General features: G+C 42.0%; 1 protein-coding gene across 1 annotated transcript in view; it reads left to right on the top strand.

Annotated features, from left to right (window-relative positions):
* Positions 1-15,151, top strand: part of LOC111869440 (guanine nucleotide-binding protein G(o) subunit alpha) — a 182,460-nt gene that overhangs the window by 128,907 nt on the left and 38,402 nt on the right. The window contains exons 5-6 of the mRNA XM_023860979.2: positions 2,345-2,473; positions 12,036-12,165. Of these exons, the coding sequence (XP_023716747.1) occupies positions 2,345-2,473; positions 12,036-12,165 (259 nt within the window). The remainder of the gene's footprint in view (positions 1-2,344; positions 2,474-12,035; positions 12,166-15,151) is intronic.

Below are 15,151 nucleotides of genomic sequence, written 5' to 3'. Positions count from 1 at the left end.
TTCACTGTGGTAGGATGTCCTTATTGTTGTGTTTTGTGTATTGTGTTTTGTTTGAACGTGTTGTCACTTAGTGTAATGTGTGTTACTTGTCTGTTGTGCCCTATTGTGTACTACTGCCACCGGGCTAAAACCCAATTGCAGTATAATAAATAATATATATATATATCTTCGGATCTCTGCTCTGCCGTCAGATCTGAACTGCCTTGTCCTGTGTTCCGCCTGGTCTGTTATATCCTACACTCGGACGGGCACGGTTCCTGCTACGATTGCTAGCACCTTTGTAACAGCGGGAACCCCACTGTTAGGGTTTCGACGCAGCGTGTCCGTTGCTGTGGGAACTCAACAATTCTGTCTCTGTTGTCTAGGCAGTTGCTTAGGTAGTTGTCTTTCCACGTATTCGTTGCCGCTGAAGTATGCGTCTCCATTGCAGCCGTTGCGCAGCGATGGACGTCATATAGTTCGGCTTTTAGGCGACATGCCTCAGTATTATGAGATACCGACATTTCTCGCCCTCAGTGTTCAGTATTCCGTTAGAAAATATTGGTAAAGCTGGTTCAAAGATTGTTCATTTGCCTGTGGTTTCCTCAGCCATTTTGGTGTCGTCTTGTGCTTGAGAATGTGAGTTATCGCCACTAAAAATATGTAATGTTTGTACGTTCATTATTACTATTCTGTATTCGATGGGTAGGAAGAAATTAATTTAAATTTATAATTGTCTTCTGAAAGCCGCTATACAATCTTGGTAGTATGAAATACCTTCATATTTTACCATCCCATATTGACACCTGATCTATCAGAGTGGTGCATTCAGTCAAATCTGATTTCAGAATGCCCCCCCCCCAAACTAAATGAAAAGACATGGTGGTAAGAGAAAGTAGCGAAGTTAGGAGAAGTGACGAACGCCACATGAGCCGCTCGGGAAAAGAGAATGGGTTACCTTAAAGCAGACAAGACGTTTGATGTGCCTGCTTTTAGACGTTGCTTCGTATAGCCAAGAAAGGCAATTTAGAACCGAAGAAAGCTGCTTCTATCATTTGGGGGGGGGGGCTGAGAACTTGTAAATGAGTTAGTGGACTACAGTTTATGGGCTAACCCATGGGTGCAGGAGACATGGCCTTTGGACGTGCAGAACGAATCAACTTCCAGCATTCATTTGGGAAAGATGGACGTCAAACGTCATAAAGACCTGTCCATTCGCAAAACCATAGAAACATCTTTACTAGATCATTGGGTTTTACAAAGTCATGTTGACTATTTTCGACACTTGATGAAGAATTCCAGAAACTTAACTACGCCCACATAGCATCTACATTGTCCGACATTTCAGAAGAAAATTCCAGATGTCGTAGTCTCAGAGGAAGGAGACATCGTCAGAAAGAGGTTCGTAGTTGGTAATTGTTTTGCATAAATGCCGGTGTACGTTTCATGCCGTCTCCAATCATATATCCGTGAAGGAACATGAGCATTCAGCAAGTTAGAGGAACCCCACAGGGCATTGTAGCTGCTCGTTTTATAGGCTGGGCGCAAGCGAAATTTGTTTACCCAGTGGTTCCAACATTTTGGCTCCTCTGAAACCAGCCGCAGGAGCGCCTGCATTGCTGATGTTTTGTGGAGATACTAGCTACGCCAGAAACGTAGACGTCATTGATCTGGCGAGAGAATATCGCATTCTAATGATCTCTGCCCTCCCACACTACACTCGTAAGCTTCAGCCTTCAGATCAGTCCCCCGTGGGCCCTCTCAAAGTGTCCCGCCGTGAAAAGATAATGCAGCAGATCCATTATAACGACAGTGAACATCGGAAATGTTTCAAATACAAATTACAGGTCTCAATGATATTCATATTTTGTGTTGTTTGTCTTCTTTGGTTTTTGTGCAATGAGTCGTTTCTGAGAACATACAAATTGCTCTAAAACTGTTGATGTAGTTTCCATTGAAATTTATTATCGAGTGTCAACTACCCGCGAAACCAGATTTAATCGAAATCCAGTCAGCAGTTCAGAGATCCGGTATGTTGTTGAATGAAGATACAATACTAGCACTCACTGACTTCCATTTTACGCAATTTGATTTGCTTAGGCATACTCTTGAGATTTGTACCGACATCTTCAGTAGCTCCGATCGGTGAGTAATGTAATGAGAAGTGTTATGAAGGGAGCGGTGGTAGCTTTGACCTGGCATTTTCTTTGTTGGACTGACCAAGCAAGAATAGAAGCACACTCGTGATATAGCAGGTATGGGGGCCGTATGCGGTTTTGGCGAGGAATTTATAAAAACCAGAAATAAAAGGAATGCAGAGTTACATTATTCTGTATAATGACATTATTCTTCATTCTTTCTACAGTTTCTTGGATGATCTGGATCGTCTAGGAGCCAAAGATTACCAGCCAACAGAGCAAGACATCTTGCGGACAAGAGTGAAGACAACAGGAATCGTCGAAGTCCATTTTTCTTTCAAAAACCTAAATTTCAAGTAAGTATCTTGAACTGTGTTATAACCTTCGACCACCCGANCTCCGCTACAAAGCCCAACCGGTTAATGCTGTTTAGGGAAATAAGCACTGTTTACTGTATCACACGGAACACATAAATATGCTGTGAGAGAGCGAAGAAGAAGTGGGGGGTGGTAGTGAGAGACACTACGGGGGGGGGGGGTAAGAAACTACGTATATCTCCGATTTTGAAGGTTCCCAGGCAGTGCCCACTTGTCCTGGTATAGGTAGAGCATATAATCGGATTTTTTATATATTATATTTTTATGACGCTGGAAGGGGTGCATTATATTATTTCTTTTTTGCTAACGTTGAGAGGGCTGTATTAGGGCGAAATTCTGATGTTAACAATGTGAGGCATGCAGTGCAACGTGGAATTTGGGTACCAACTCAGCATTTGCTCTAGGACCGAGGAAAACCACGGAAAACCTTAGTCGAGTTGGCCGGTCGCAGGACCTTCCGGATGCAAGGTCTTTGCCTAGCAACGGGTCTACATGCCACATTATATTTATTTGTATCAAACAATGTTAGATGATAAACAATTTCAATAAGGCAGTACTCTTAAATACCTGAAATACACTGTAAAGTCTGATACCCTTATCGTCAGTTTTAATGTGCAATTGAGTATTTTTTCAATATACTCGTATGTATGTGGCATAATTAAAAAAATATATGCGAAAGTAAGAATGAAGATCCTTTCAAGGTTTTTATAAGGTAATGACTGTACTCACATATTTTTTTTCCCTTGGCACTACAGCCCCAGTGGGCCTAGGCCTACCTCCATGAACTCCGTTCATTTCGGTTTTTCTAGATCTTACACATTCGGTAGGACTCCTTGGGTGGGTGATCAGCTCGTCGCAAGACCTTTACCTGTACACAAACACAGAAAAACGCACACACACAAACTAAACATCCATGCCCTGAGTGGGATTCGAATCCGCGATCCCGGTTTCCAAGCGAGCGAAAACAGTACATGCCTTAGACCGCTCGGCTACCGTGACCGGCTCACATAATTTTACGGATCAGAGTTTAGGCCTGTTTAACCGAGCAAGCAAGTAATACGCACTGAAGCATATGAAACGGCGTTTCTAAGGGCTGTAGGACAACTCACCTGACCATAACAAGACTCGAATGACCGAGGAAGAATTATACATATTGTGATGTTATTGCTTCACTATATACAGGGTTTGGGTTGGTAATCGTATTTACTGAACTTATACAACTCGTTACTACACTTCACAAATCACTATAGGACACGCTAGATTCTCTCACTCTGCTGCAGTCTTCACTAGTCGCTCTGTAGAGGTTTCCAACGGCGGAAGTTCCCCTTCCCTATGGATTCCCGATGGTCACCGGCCTCAGCTACCGGCTTCTCACAGCAACAGCTCACAACGACTGACCTGCAGCAGTCCTTTAACTCAGTAACTCAAAGTCAAAGTCACATTGCGACTGACGGTCAGTCAGTCAGTAAGTCTTGGTGTCGAGCCCATCTGGGGCCCATGACCAGATATTTATTACTGTTTGACAGTTACGGTCTTGTTTTTGTGGGGCGCCCTCTCTGACAAGATGACGGGTCTGTCTTTTGTATATGCTGCAGTCTTTCTCGGGTCCGAGTCCCTTGGGACTCACGACCATATTTTACTGTCTCAGATTAGAGACTTCCTTTTTGTCTCCTCCGAATAACTCGCAGGGTGGGGGTGGAGGTATTCGAACCCGCCTCCACACGGGTTTGGCCTGCTTGGTCACAAGTCAAAGTCAAAGTCAAAGTCACATTGCGGCTGACGGTCAATCAGACTGTCTCGGTGTCGATCCCCGGCTGGGGCTCATGACCAGATGTTTCTTTTTAGATGAAAGTTACTATCCTGTCCATGTGGGGCGCCCTTTCTGACGAGAGGTCGGGTCTGTCATTTGTCAGGAATAGTCAGTACTATTAGTCCCTTGTCGCTATTTACACTTATTTACAATTTAGTCTTAATATCTACTATGTATAAAATATACAAGGCCTCTGTCAGTCCAGGCTCAGAACAGCAGATTATGCCCTATTTCTAGTAGTACTCGCTACCTTGGCAGTCTAGTCACTTGAACGGTCTTATGCCTGACAGCCGCCAAGTGTAAGCCTCTTATACTTTCTGTGTCGGACTTCGCCTTGTCCGATGTTGCGGACATTCTCATTATCATGATTTTGAATGCCATGTGCAAATCGCGGACCGTAACTCAATAACTTCTAACTTGTACTAATTATAACATCTCGGCACGGACCACACAGAAAGCACCTTTCCTCTCTAGCTGTTTATGGGTCAATGCCTAGTAACGGCCATTGTATTCTCGGTCGTTGCCTGTCAACGGGTCTACGTGCCACAGTATTTTAACATCGTATGAGAAACTGTTGAATATCAAACGAATTGGTTCCACTGTTTCGAGGGAACCGAAAGAAAAGGGTTTGCCAAAATATTCTATCAGTATACACCAAAAGGTGGAAGAGGAAGACTGTGTAACGTGCGGAAAGATCAAATCTGAATATGTTCACAAACCTTGGTGACATAACAGGCAAATGACATCCCTGAAGCTGCTGACAATATTAAACGATGAAATTGTATTGTTTATATTTATGTATGATATCAGATTGTGATACTGACCACTACCTGGTGGTGACAGAGGTTAGGGAAAGACTGGCAGTGAGCAAACAAACAACACACAGAGTTCATATGGAGAGGTTCAGTCTCAAGAAATTAAATGAGGTAGAGGGTAAAGAGCAGTATCGTGTTGAAAGCTCAAATAGGTTTGCAGCTTTGGAAAACTTGGACACTGAGGTGGGTGTTAATAAAGCTTGGGAAACTATAAGAGAGAATATAAAAATGTCTGCCAAAGAGAGTCTAGGTTATTATGAACCGAAGAAGCATAAGCCATGGTTCGATGAAGGATGCTAAAAATCATTAGGTCAAAGAAAGCAGGCCAAATTGCAATGGTTACAGGATCCAAGCGAGTGAAATGGGGATAATCTGAACAATATAAGACGAAACCAGCAGGCATTTCAGGAACAAAACGAAGGAAAATCTGAAAGACAAAATTGATGAGCTTGCAATGAACAGTAAGAACAAGAACATTAGAGACCTGTATAGAGGGATAAATGACTTTAAGAGGGGTTACCAGCCTAGCAGTAACTTAATGAAGGATGAGAATGGTGATCTGCTTGCAGATTCCCACAACATTTTGAATAGGTGGAGGAACTACTTCTCTCAGTTATTGACTGTACATAGGGCCAGTGCTGTTAGGCAGACAGAAATGCATACAGCTGATCCGTTAATACCTGATCCTAGCCCTTTTGAGGTTGAAAGTGCTATTGCAAAATTGAAACGGTATAAATCGCCAGGTAGTGATCAAATTCTGGCAGAACTTATTCAAGCAGGAGGCGAAATATTACGTTCTAAGATCCATGATCTAATTACTTCTATTTGCCATAAGGAAAAATTGCCTGATCAGTGGAAGGAGTCTATTATTGTACCAGTTCACAAGAAGGGTGATAAAACTGACTGTAGTAATTATCGGGGGATATCACTGCTATCAACTTCATACAGAATTTATTCCAATATTCTTCTCTCAAGGTTAAGTCCATATATAGATGAAATTATTGGGGATCATCAGTGTGGGTTTCGACGTAACAGATCAACTACAGATAAGATCTTTTGCATTCGTCAGATATTAGAGAAAAAAATGGGAGTACGATGAGACAGTACGTCAGCTGTTCATAGATTTCAAGAAAGCCTACGATCCAGTTAGGAGGGAAGTATTGTACAATATTCTGATAGACTTTGGGATACCCATGGAACCAGTTAGGTTGATTAAAATGTGTTTAAACGAAACGTATAGTAAAGTCCGTGTAGGTAAACATTTGTCTGATAAATTTCCTATCCAGAATGGTTTAAAACAAGGAGATGCTTTATCGCCACTCCTTTCCAACTTTGCCTTAGAATATGCAATGAGGAAGGTCCAGGGAAACCAGGTGGGACTGAAATTAAACGGGACACATCAGCTGTTGCTTACGCCAATGATGTGAATCTACTGGGTGATAATGTAGATACCATAAAGAAAAACACAGAAACTTTACTTGACGCAAGTAAAGAGGTTTGTCTAGAAGCAAACACAGAGAAAACTAGTGCATGTTACTGTCTCGTCACCAAAATGCAGGGCAAAATCATGACATAACGATAGGAAAGAGATATTTTGAAAATGTGGCACAGTTTAGGTACTTGGGAACGACGATAGCAAATCAAAACCTGATTCAGGAGGACATTAAGAGCAGATTGAACTCGGGTAATGCTTGCTACCATTCAGTCCAGAACCTTTTGTCTTCTTGTCTGTTGTCCAAAAGCATAAAAATTAGAGTGTACTGTTATGCCGCAAATTTCGAGACTAAAAATCAGAAGCATTGCCTAAATATTACGAGAGCGTTTCACAGTAATTAGAGCAGTGAATGCCACACATAGGCAGTGGAAGGCGGTCAACAAACGTCTTAGTCAGCGGAGATGCGCAATCGCTCCACTTTGTAAGTGGCGTTTGTAAGCCACTGGAGCACCACAAAATTACAAAATGCAAAGAGGGAGGCGCCGCGGATGACCCGCGAGGAGTCGAGTTTAGCCAGTGGCAATTCACCACTTTCGAAATTTAGGACAAAGGGAGGAGTAACTTCCCTCCTTTGTCAGTTGCAGTGTCAACAAGTTGATAGTATAAATCACTGAATCAATGAGACCTAGGAGCAATAAAAAATCTTAATATTCGGCAAGCCGCCGAAGGCTCTGTCCGATATGGGTGCTACAAGTGATAGTGTCGCTTCGTCTCTATTTCAAGTAAGTCATGTTTGCTCATACAAGCCATGTCATTAAACTTTATTATTGTGGTTAAATGTTCAAAAACAATCTCCAGCGCGCCCAGCGAGACTTAGGGTAGGATAAGAGCAATAATGTAACGAGTGATGACCGAGGTTGCTAGTGTAGTAAATAAGGTTAACGTTAGATAGTGTGTTAAGAATTGATGGTAGTATGCGGAGCACGCATATTTGTTGTTCATAGTTGTGACCGTTGATTTTGTGATAAATATACGTAGGCTTTTAGTGTGTATAAGTTTAGGGGCAGATTATTTTAAGGGTGAAGTATTATGATAGAATAGTATAGAATTGTGTGATGAATAGTAGGAGATGGAGGCAGGAAAAAGGTTCACGTCGAACGATGAATACTTGCATATCCTCATGAGTCGAAACAGAGAGAGAGACAGACAGACTCAAGTCCTACACCCCAGAAGGGTAGATTATAATGAAGTGAGTGCCTGGAAATGGAAAGACACTATGTAGTCCCGACTGCAAGTCGGCATTGTTAATACTGTAAATAGGATATAAATCAAAGTGTGAATAGACCAGTGTACCTAGGGTAGGACAGAGATGGTGTATTGAGTGANAAATCCAGGATTGCCATGGCAAAAGCTGCATTTAGCAAGAAGAAGAATCTTTTTACCAGCAAATTGGACTTAAATTTGAGGAAGAAACTAGTGAAATGCTACATTTGGAGCATAGCTCTGTATGGGGCTGAAACATGGACACTTACGGCAGTAGATCAGAAACATCTGGAAAGTTTCGAAATGTGGTGTTGGAGAAGGATGGAGAAGATCGGTTGGACCGATTATGTGAGAAAAGAAGTGTTAATTAGAGTCAGTGAGCAGAGGAATATCCTACACGAAATAAGAAAACGGAAGGCTAATTGGATTGGTCATATCTTACGCGGTAACTGCCTTCTAAAAGAAGTTATTGAAGGAAAAATAGAGGGGCAGTTAGAAGTGACCAGAAGACGAGGAAGAAGACGTAAGAAGATGCTGGATGACCTTGGGGACAGAAGAGGATACTGTCATTTGAAGGAGAAAACTCTAGATCGCATTAAGTGGAGGAATTGTTTTGGAAGAGACTGTGGACCTGTCGTCTGACAGATTACTGATGATGATGAATGAAGGAAGTGACATTCTCAAGCCATCGGCTCTAGGCGAGAGATTAGGACGAAATTCAGAACTATCACACACCGATACCATGTGTAAACCGAGAGACATCGGCATTCTTCTATTGTAAATAAGAGTGTAAATAGACAGTGTGATTAAAGTAGGATGCACCGGGATTGTGATTTACTTCCCCAAACCAACCCGTCCACGACCGATCCAGAGCGATCCCAGTCTCGACGAAAGGCAGAACTGCCCCAGGCAGTCAACGGTAGCTGGATGCAACGACAGTTACGGGCGAGGGACTGGAAGTAGACAAGGGGATGGCATTCCTGATGGAACAAGGAGAGAGTACTGATATGTTGGGTTTTTGGACTTTATCCATCGTCCTGGTTTTTAAGATAACAAATAAAAACACGACGTTTCGGAAACTGGATCTGGACCTCGTCCAGTGTTTGAGGCTAGCTCTTTCTAAGGGACCCAACTGAATAGGTGTTTTCCTTCACCTGAGGACGGAAACAGATCCAGTTTCCGAAACGTCGTGTTTCTATTTGTTATCTTAAAAACCAGGACGATGGATAAAGTCCAAAAACCCAACATATCAGTGTGTTATACACCATCGTCAGAATTCTATAGTAACTAAGGAGAGAGTAATTTAGTATTATTTTATTAGCCCCCTTTAGGCACAACAGAGTGGTAGCAGAGGTAGGGATTGGCCAACGAGAGGTGGCCGACAGAGAGAATTAGTAATTATGTTTTACTCACCCCTGCCATCGCAACATTACCTATAGTACGGAGGTGGGACGAGTCAGCGCAGGGTTGACTGACGTAGTGAATGGACTAGACAAAGAGATGGCAGCCGTAATGATTTAGTGTGTTTTAACCCACCCCTGTCACTAAGACATAATAATTGGTGACAGCGGTGAGATATCCAATCCAACCCTGTCGCAGACGCATAATATATGGTGTGACAGTCGATGGGTAGAGGTGGGTCAGACCCGACACGCCCGCTCTACGCCATAACGAAGTGGTGCCAGTGATGGAGGGGCTGGCCAACAAAGAACGCTCACCTACCGCGCTACCGGCACTTAGTATTTTCATCAACCTCCCCCTTAAGACGTGATATATGGTGGCAGCTGTATGCAGAGAAGAAGGTCCAGAGCCAGGAAAATCCTAGGTGAGAGTAATTTAGTATTATTTTCATCAACACCCCCCCCCCCCTTACAGCATAATATGTGGTGGCAGCGGTGGGATACCTACACGCCCCTCTGTCACCACACCATAATATGTACAAAACTATAATTTTGCCTGTGGTTCTGTATGGGTGTGAAACTTGGTCTCTGACATTAAGGGAGGAACATAGACTCAGGGTGTTGAGAATATTTGGACCAAAGAGAGATGAAATCACAGGAGGTTGGAGAAAACTGCATAATGAGGAGTTTCATAACCTGTACTCTTCTCCAAGTATAATTAGAGTGATCAAGTGAAGGAGGATGAGGTTGGAAGGTCATGTAGCACGAATGGGGGAGACGAGGAATGCGTATAGGATATTGTTGGGAAAGCCAGAAGGAAAGAGACCACAGGGAAGACCAAGGCGTAGGTGGGTGGACAATATTAGAATGGATCTTAGAGAGATAGGATGGGATGGTATGGATTGGATTAATCTGGCTCAGGATAGGGACCAGTGGAGGGCTCTTGTGAACACGGCGATGAACCTTCGGTTTCCATGAAATGCTGGGAAATTCTTGAGTAGCTGCAGAATTGGCGACTCCTCCAGAAGGGCTCAGCTCCATGAGTAAGTAAGTAAGTAAGTAAGTCTGATATATTTTCGTTTAATATAGGCCGAAATAGTTCGCGGAATGGGAACCAATATATATTCTTTATTTTTGTGGGACTTTTAGTATTAGGCACGGTATCACATTGAGTACTACTATGGTTTGTACAAGTTTTATTGCAATCCGTTTTCTTTGGTGCTTTGTACATGTCTAGCTAATTGCTAATTATTCGCCGTTATAACGAATTGGTGGACTTATATTATCTATTTTGGGGGAATTTGGGGAGGGGAAACTTGGCAAATATAGTTGCGGTCATATGTGTAATCGAAACTACTGCTTCGGGATAGTAATAATAATGAAACCAGTGCAGTCGTATCGGACGATCAGCTGTGTAGATGTGAAATAAATTTTCAGCGTGCCGCATACCATCTCTGTCTCCTGCAGAGACAGTGAGCCCTGTGACAGTAAGCTGAGCCCTTCTGGAGGAGCCGCCAATTCTGCAGCTACTGAAGAATTTCCCAGTATTTTATGGAACCCGAAAGTTCATTACCGTGTTCACAAGAGACCTCCACTGGTCCGTATCCTGATCCAGATCTATCCAATCCATACCATCCCATCCTATCTCTCTAAGATCTATTCTAATATTGTCCTCCCACCTACGCCTTGGTCTTCCCTGTGCTCTTTCCTTCTGGCTTTCTCACAACTATTCTATACGCATTCCTCGTCTCCCCCATTCGTGCTACATGCCCTGCCCACCCCATCCTCCTTGACTTGATCATTCTAATTATAGTTGGAGAAGAGTACAAGTCGTGAAGCTCCTCATTATGCAGTTTTCTCCAACCTCTTGTCACTTCATATCTCTTCGGTCCAAATATTTTCCTCAACACCCTGTTCTCAAACGCCCTCAGTCTATGTTCCTCCCTTAATGTCAGAGACCAAGTTTCACACCCATACAGAACCACAGGAAAAATTATAGTTTTTATATTCTAATTTTTGTTTTTGGACAACAGATGAGAAGACAAACGGTTCTGGACTGAATGGTAGCAAGCATTACCCGAGTTGAGTCTCCTCTTAATTGCCTCCTGAATCAGGTTTCGATTTTTTATCATTGTTCCCAAACAGTGCCACGTTTTCAAAACATCTGTTTCCTATCTTTATGTGATGATTTTGCCCTGCATTTTGGTGACGAGACAGTAACATGTGCTTAGTTTTCTTTGTGTTTACTTCTACACCAACCTCTTTACTTGCGCCAATTAAAGTTTCTGTGTTTTTCTTTATGGTATCTGCATTATCACCCAGCAGATTCACAACATCGGCATACACGTATTTGCTGTGTATATCTGGGATAAATGCACAAATAATACACGTACTACCGAATCTTGGATTTTAGGTTTTCACAACAGTGGTTATGAACGTTTTTGTCTCGGAGAGTCATTTCGTCCTCTGAAAGTTAACTGACGTTTCGGATGATCATGTCACCTCCGTCTTCATGGTTGCAAGCTTTAAGAAGGTTTCTCGTTTGGTTTACTCTTTAGCCCTGAAGGTGGAGGCAGCATATTCTTTCGAAACTTCTGTTGACTGTTACAGGACTACACGACGTCGTATGCCAGAAGGCAGAACTCTTCAATGTGGTAAAATTTTAAAATGTCGGTTGATAATGTACGATATTCGTCGCACTGCTGTGAAGGCGGCACAGTCGCAGTATGGCCGTCCATGTCTGTACGCGAGAAGCCGTCACTCACCTGAAGTCTTCTGTGCTGCGCAGTTCAGTTACGTGTTTGTAATTTCTCTGCAGATTGTTTGACGTGGGCGGTCAGCGGTCAGAACGAAAGAAATGGATTCACTGCTTTGAAGACGTAACGGCGATCATTTTCTGTGTGGCCATGTCCGAGTACGATCAAGTCTTGCACGAAGACGAGACCACGGTAAGTACACCTGTTGTCTGCATGGTTTTAAGTTTCGAAAACTCCCAATCAATGTGCAGTTAGGTTTTGAAATGAAATGCTTTCTACATTTAACAATAGTTCACTAAATGTGGTAACAAAAATGATATTTTGAGCCTTGTTTTGTAATCTCATTGCCCTGAACTACTTCTGCGGATACTGTTTATCTTGCAGTGTTTCAATCGCACGCCTTTTACGGCGGTGCGGTTTCTCGTGCGTTTCTTGAATGCAGTTTTTTTGTCGCGAAGTTTATCACAGTAGTTAGGACAGTCGGCAAAATATGCTGTAGCATGTAGACCCTTTGTTATGTAGTGACTCTGTAAACAACGTCCGTTGCCAAGCAACTGATTTCTAACACGCACCGATTGACTAACTGTGGAACGGCGTTCGTTGAGCGGTCCGTGCGACAGCTGCGTGACGCAGCAATAGAAGAGCTGTTGGGAGAGATGTTTCCTCTGCGGTCCGTGCCCAGCTGTTATAAGCAGGGCAAGTCTAGATTTTAATTATCGTTATTATTAGAGTACACGTCAATAATGCAAGAATATAAAATACATCAAGAATATGTCACTCACTAAAATGTATTTTAATCCTTTACGATATTAAAATCATTAAAATGTCAATAGGACACTAAAAATATATCCTGTACATTAAAAGTGATTATCAAACTTTCTTAAATGTCGTAACATATTAGAAAATACATGTAAAAACTAGAAACATTTAAGAAATTTTGATTATCACTTTTAATTTATAGAATATACCTTTAGTGTCCTATTGACATTTTAATGATTTTAAAATAATAAAGTATTAAAATACATTTTTAGTGAGTGATATATTCTTGATGTCTTTTATATTGTTGCATTATTGACGTGTACTCTAATAATAAGGATAATGCCTCAATTCAACGGGATGCTAAAATATAATAGAGTTTAATTAGTTGTGTGACACTCGCCGGTCAGTAAGGACGTGAACATGGAAGTTGAAAGACCTTCAGCATCGAAGCCGTTACCAGACAACGACTAGTGAAGGCACAATAGGCTGAGATGACTTTAGTGTGTGCTGTAGTGAACTGTAAAGCTTGTGAATTAGTGGAACTGTTACAATTACTTGTAGTCACGGATCTGTAAGAGTTCAGCACATCAAATGACTCTACCAATTCAATCCCCGTCTATAGCCGCACTCCATACACATGACAATACACATCATATTGAATAATGGTTTAAATAGAAGTTGTAGATTTTAAAGAGGTAAGTGTTATGAAGGGTAACCTGTTAGTTTTTTAGTCGTCTTCTTTATATGAGTAGTTTGTCGAGAAAAGTTTTAGATTCCAACGTCATTTTGATTTGGAGATGTACTGGTCCAATAATGACCCAAACTAAATCCTTTTAACTGTTTTTAGAAGGCTTCAGTTACCTAATTAAATAGAAATTATTTCAGTAGAGTACCAGCCTACTGAAGAACAGACACTGTTTACGCCATGCGTTTGCTTTGCGAGTATGCACACTGTGTAACGTACACACAGCTTACACGCAAACAGTGAAAACAAGTGTCAGAATTCTGGGGCTGCTTTGCCCGTACGGTACTGCGGGTTGTTTTATGGCGAGAATGAGCCTTATGCAGCAGACGACATCGTCGGCGCTTGGTGACGAACGAAGCTGTCAGCTACGCAGCGGACGGATTTGAAATAAACAGATGACCTAGTATTAGACATACATTTTGTTCATAATCGAAAGAATACACATTAGATATGTGTACTTTCCCCTTGTACTCCCATTCTACTGCAACGTAAAGAAAGAAATCTTCTAACGTTTCACTCAAGATATTGGATCAGAAATGACGGTACAACCCTCGGTCAGTTTGGAATTGTAAGCCAAGAACCACAGCCTGTTTTTTATCAAAATAGAAGTCATGGTATTGTAACGTGTTTCGTTACTGAATACGCCGTAGAAATCGTTAATTGGTTTATTGAACAATCTACAAATATCGGCTACAATTAATTATAACACTGATGCGGGTTTCCACACTTTACAAACCTTACAACAAAATCTCTTAACACTATCGTCCAGAGTCTTCACGTATTAATAACGCGGGAGCTATACAAGTCGCCCTGAAGTACACACTCCAGATATAACTGGTTATCACGAACTATCACTGATTCTCGCACACGCGTCTGTAGCTCGTAACTTGCGAACTGAGAACTCGTTGATAACACACTGACTCTCGCTTGCTGCTCAGCCGGCTTTTATTCCGTTCGCTGTTGCTAGTGTGACGTGGCGTATAGCCTAGCAACGCTGTTACCCCTTGGTGACGTCACCGCTGTTGACTCGCGTTGCATAGCTTCAAGGTTGCGGGGACTCGGCTAACTTCGGCTCCGCTCGTGACGTCACCGCGGGGAGAGTTGCGGGGTGATGACTCGCCTATTACGCGAGCGCTACGTGCCGCTGGGGAGGTAGGGGTCAACATGTCACAGTATGTTCGACGTTTCATTCAGTTTATTTTGTGTTTATCTACTCGTACACACTATTTAGCAGTTCTTTACTCAAAATTAAAGTATCACAATACTAGGCCTACAATAAAAATTAGTTTTAACACTTGCAATTAACCAAAATATGTACTGAAATGAAACGATATTTAACTAACAAGTATTTAATTTTTTCTGCAAAGAAAATTAAACATTTAAATGTCAAAGTTCAGTGTGATGGGCCTGCTTTTGAGAACAAAGTTTATCAAAACGTGGTGTAATATCAGAAATGGCCACTCTAACTTCTTTAGCAATATTTAGCCATGAACGATATTTTGACTTTATAGCTGCCAAAGCAGAAAGCCTGTATCACATAAGTAAGTTGTTGCAAAAGGAATCAGGATCTTCAGTGCTTTTTGGCTCAAAGTTGGGAATTCCTTGCCAATATGTATCCAGAACTCCAACAAAGACAATTCCTTAATTTTTTAATTGTTTCATTTTTGGTCCGTT

This window comes from Cryptotermes secundus, unplaced genomic scaffold, assembly GCF_002891405.2.
Source record: "Cryptotermes secundus unplaced genomic scaffold, Csec_1.0 scaffold1037, whole genome shotgun sequence".
NCBI classification, from domain to species: domain Eukaryota; kingdom Metazoa; phylum Arthropoda; class Insecta; order Blattodea; family Kalotermitidae; genus Cryptotermes; species Cryptotermes secundus.
Note: the sequence above shows the minus strand (reverse complement) of the source record. Positions and strands in the feature narration are given on the sequence as shown.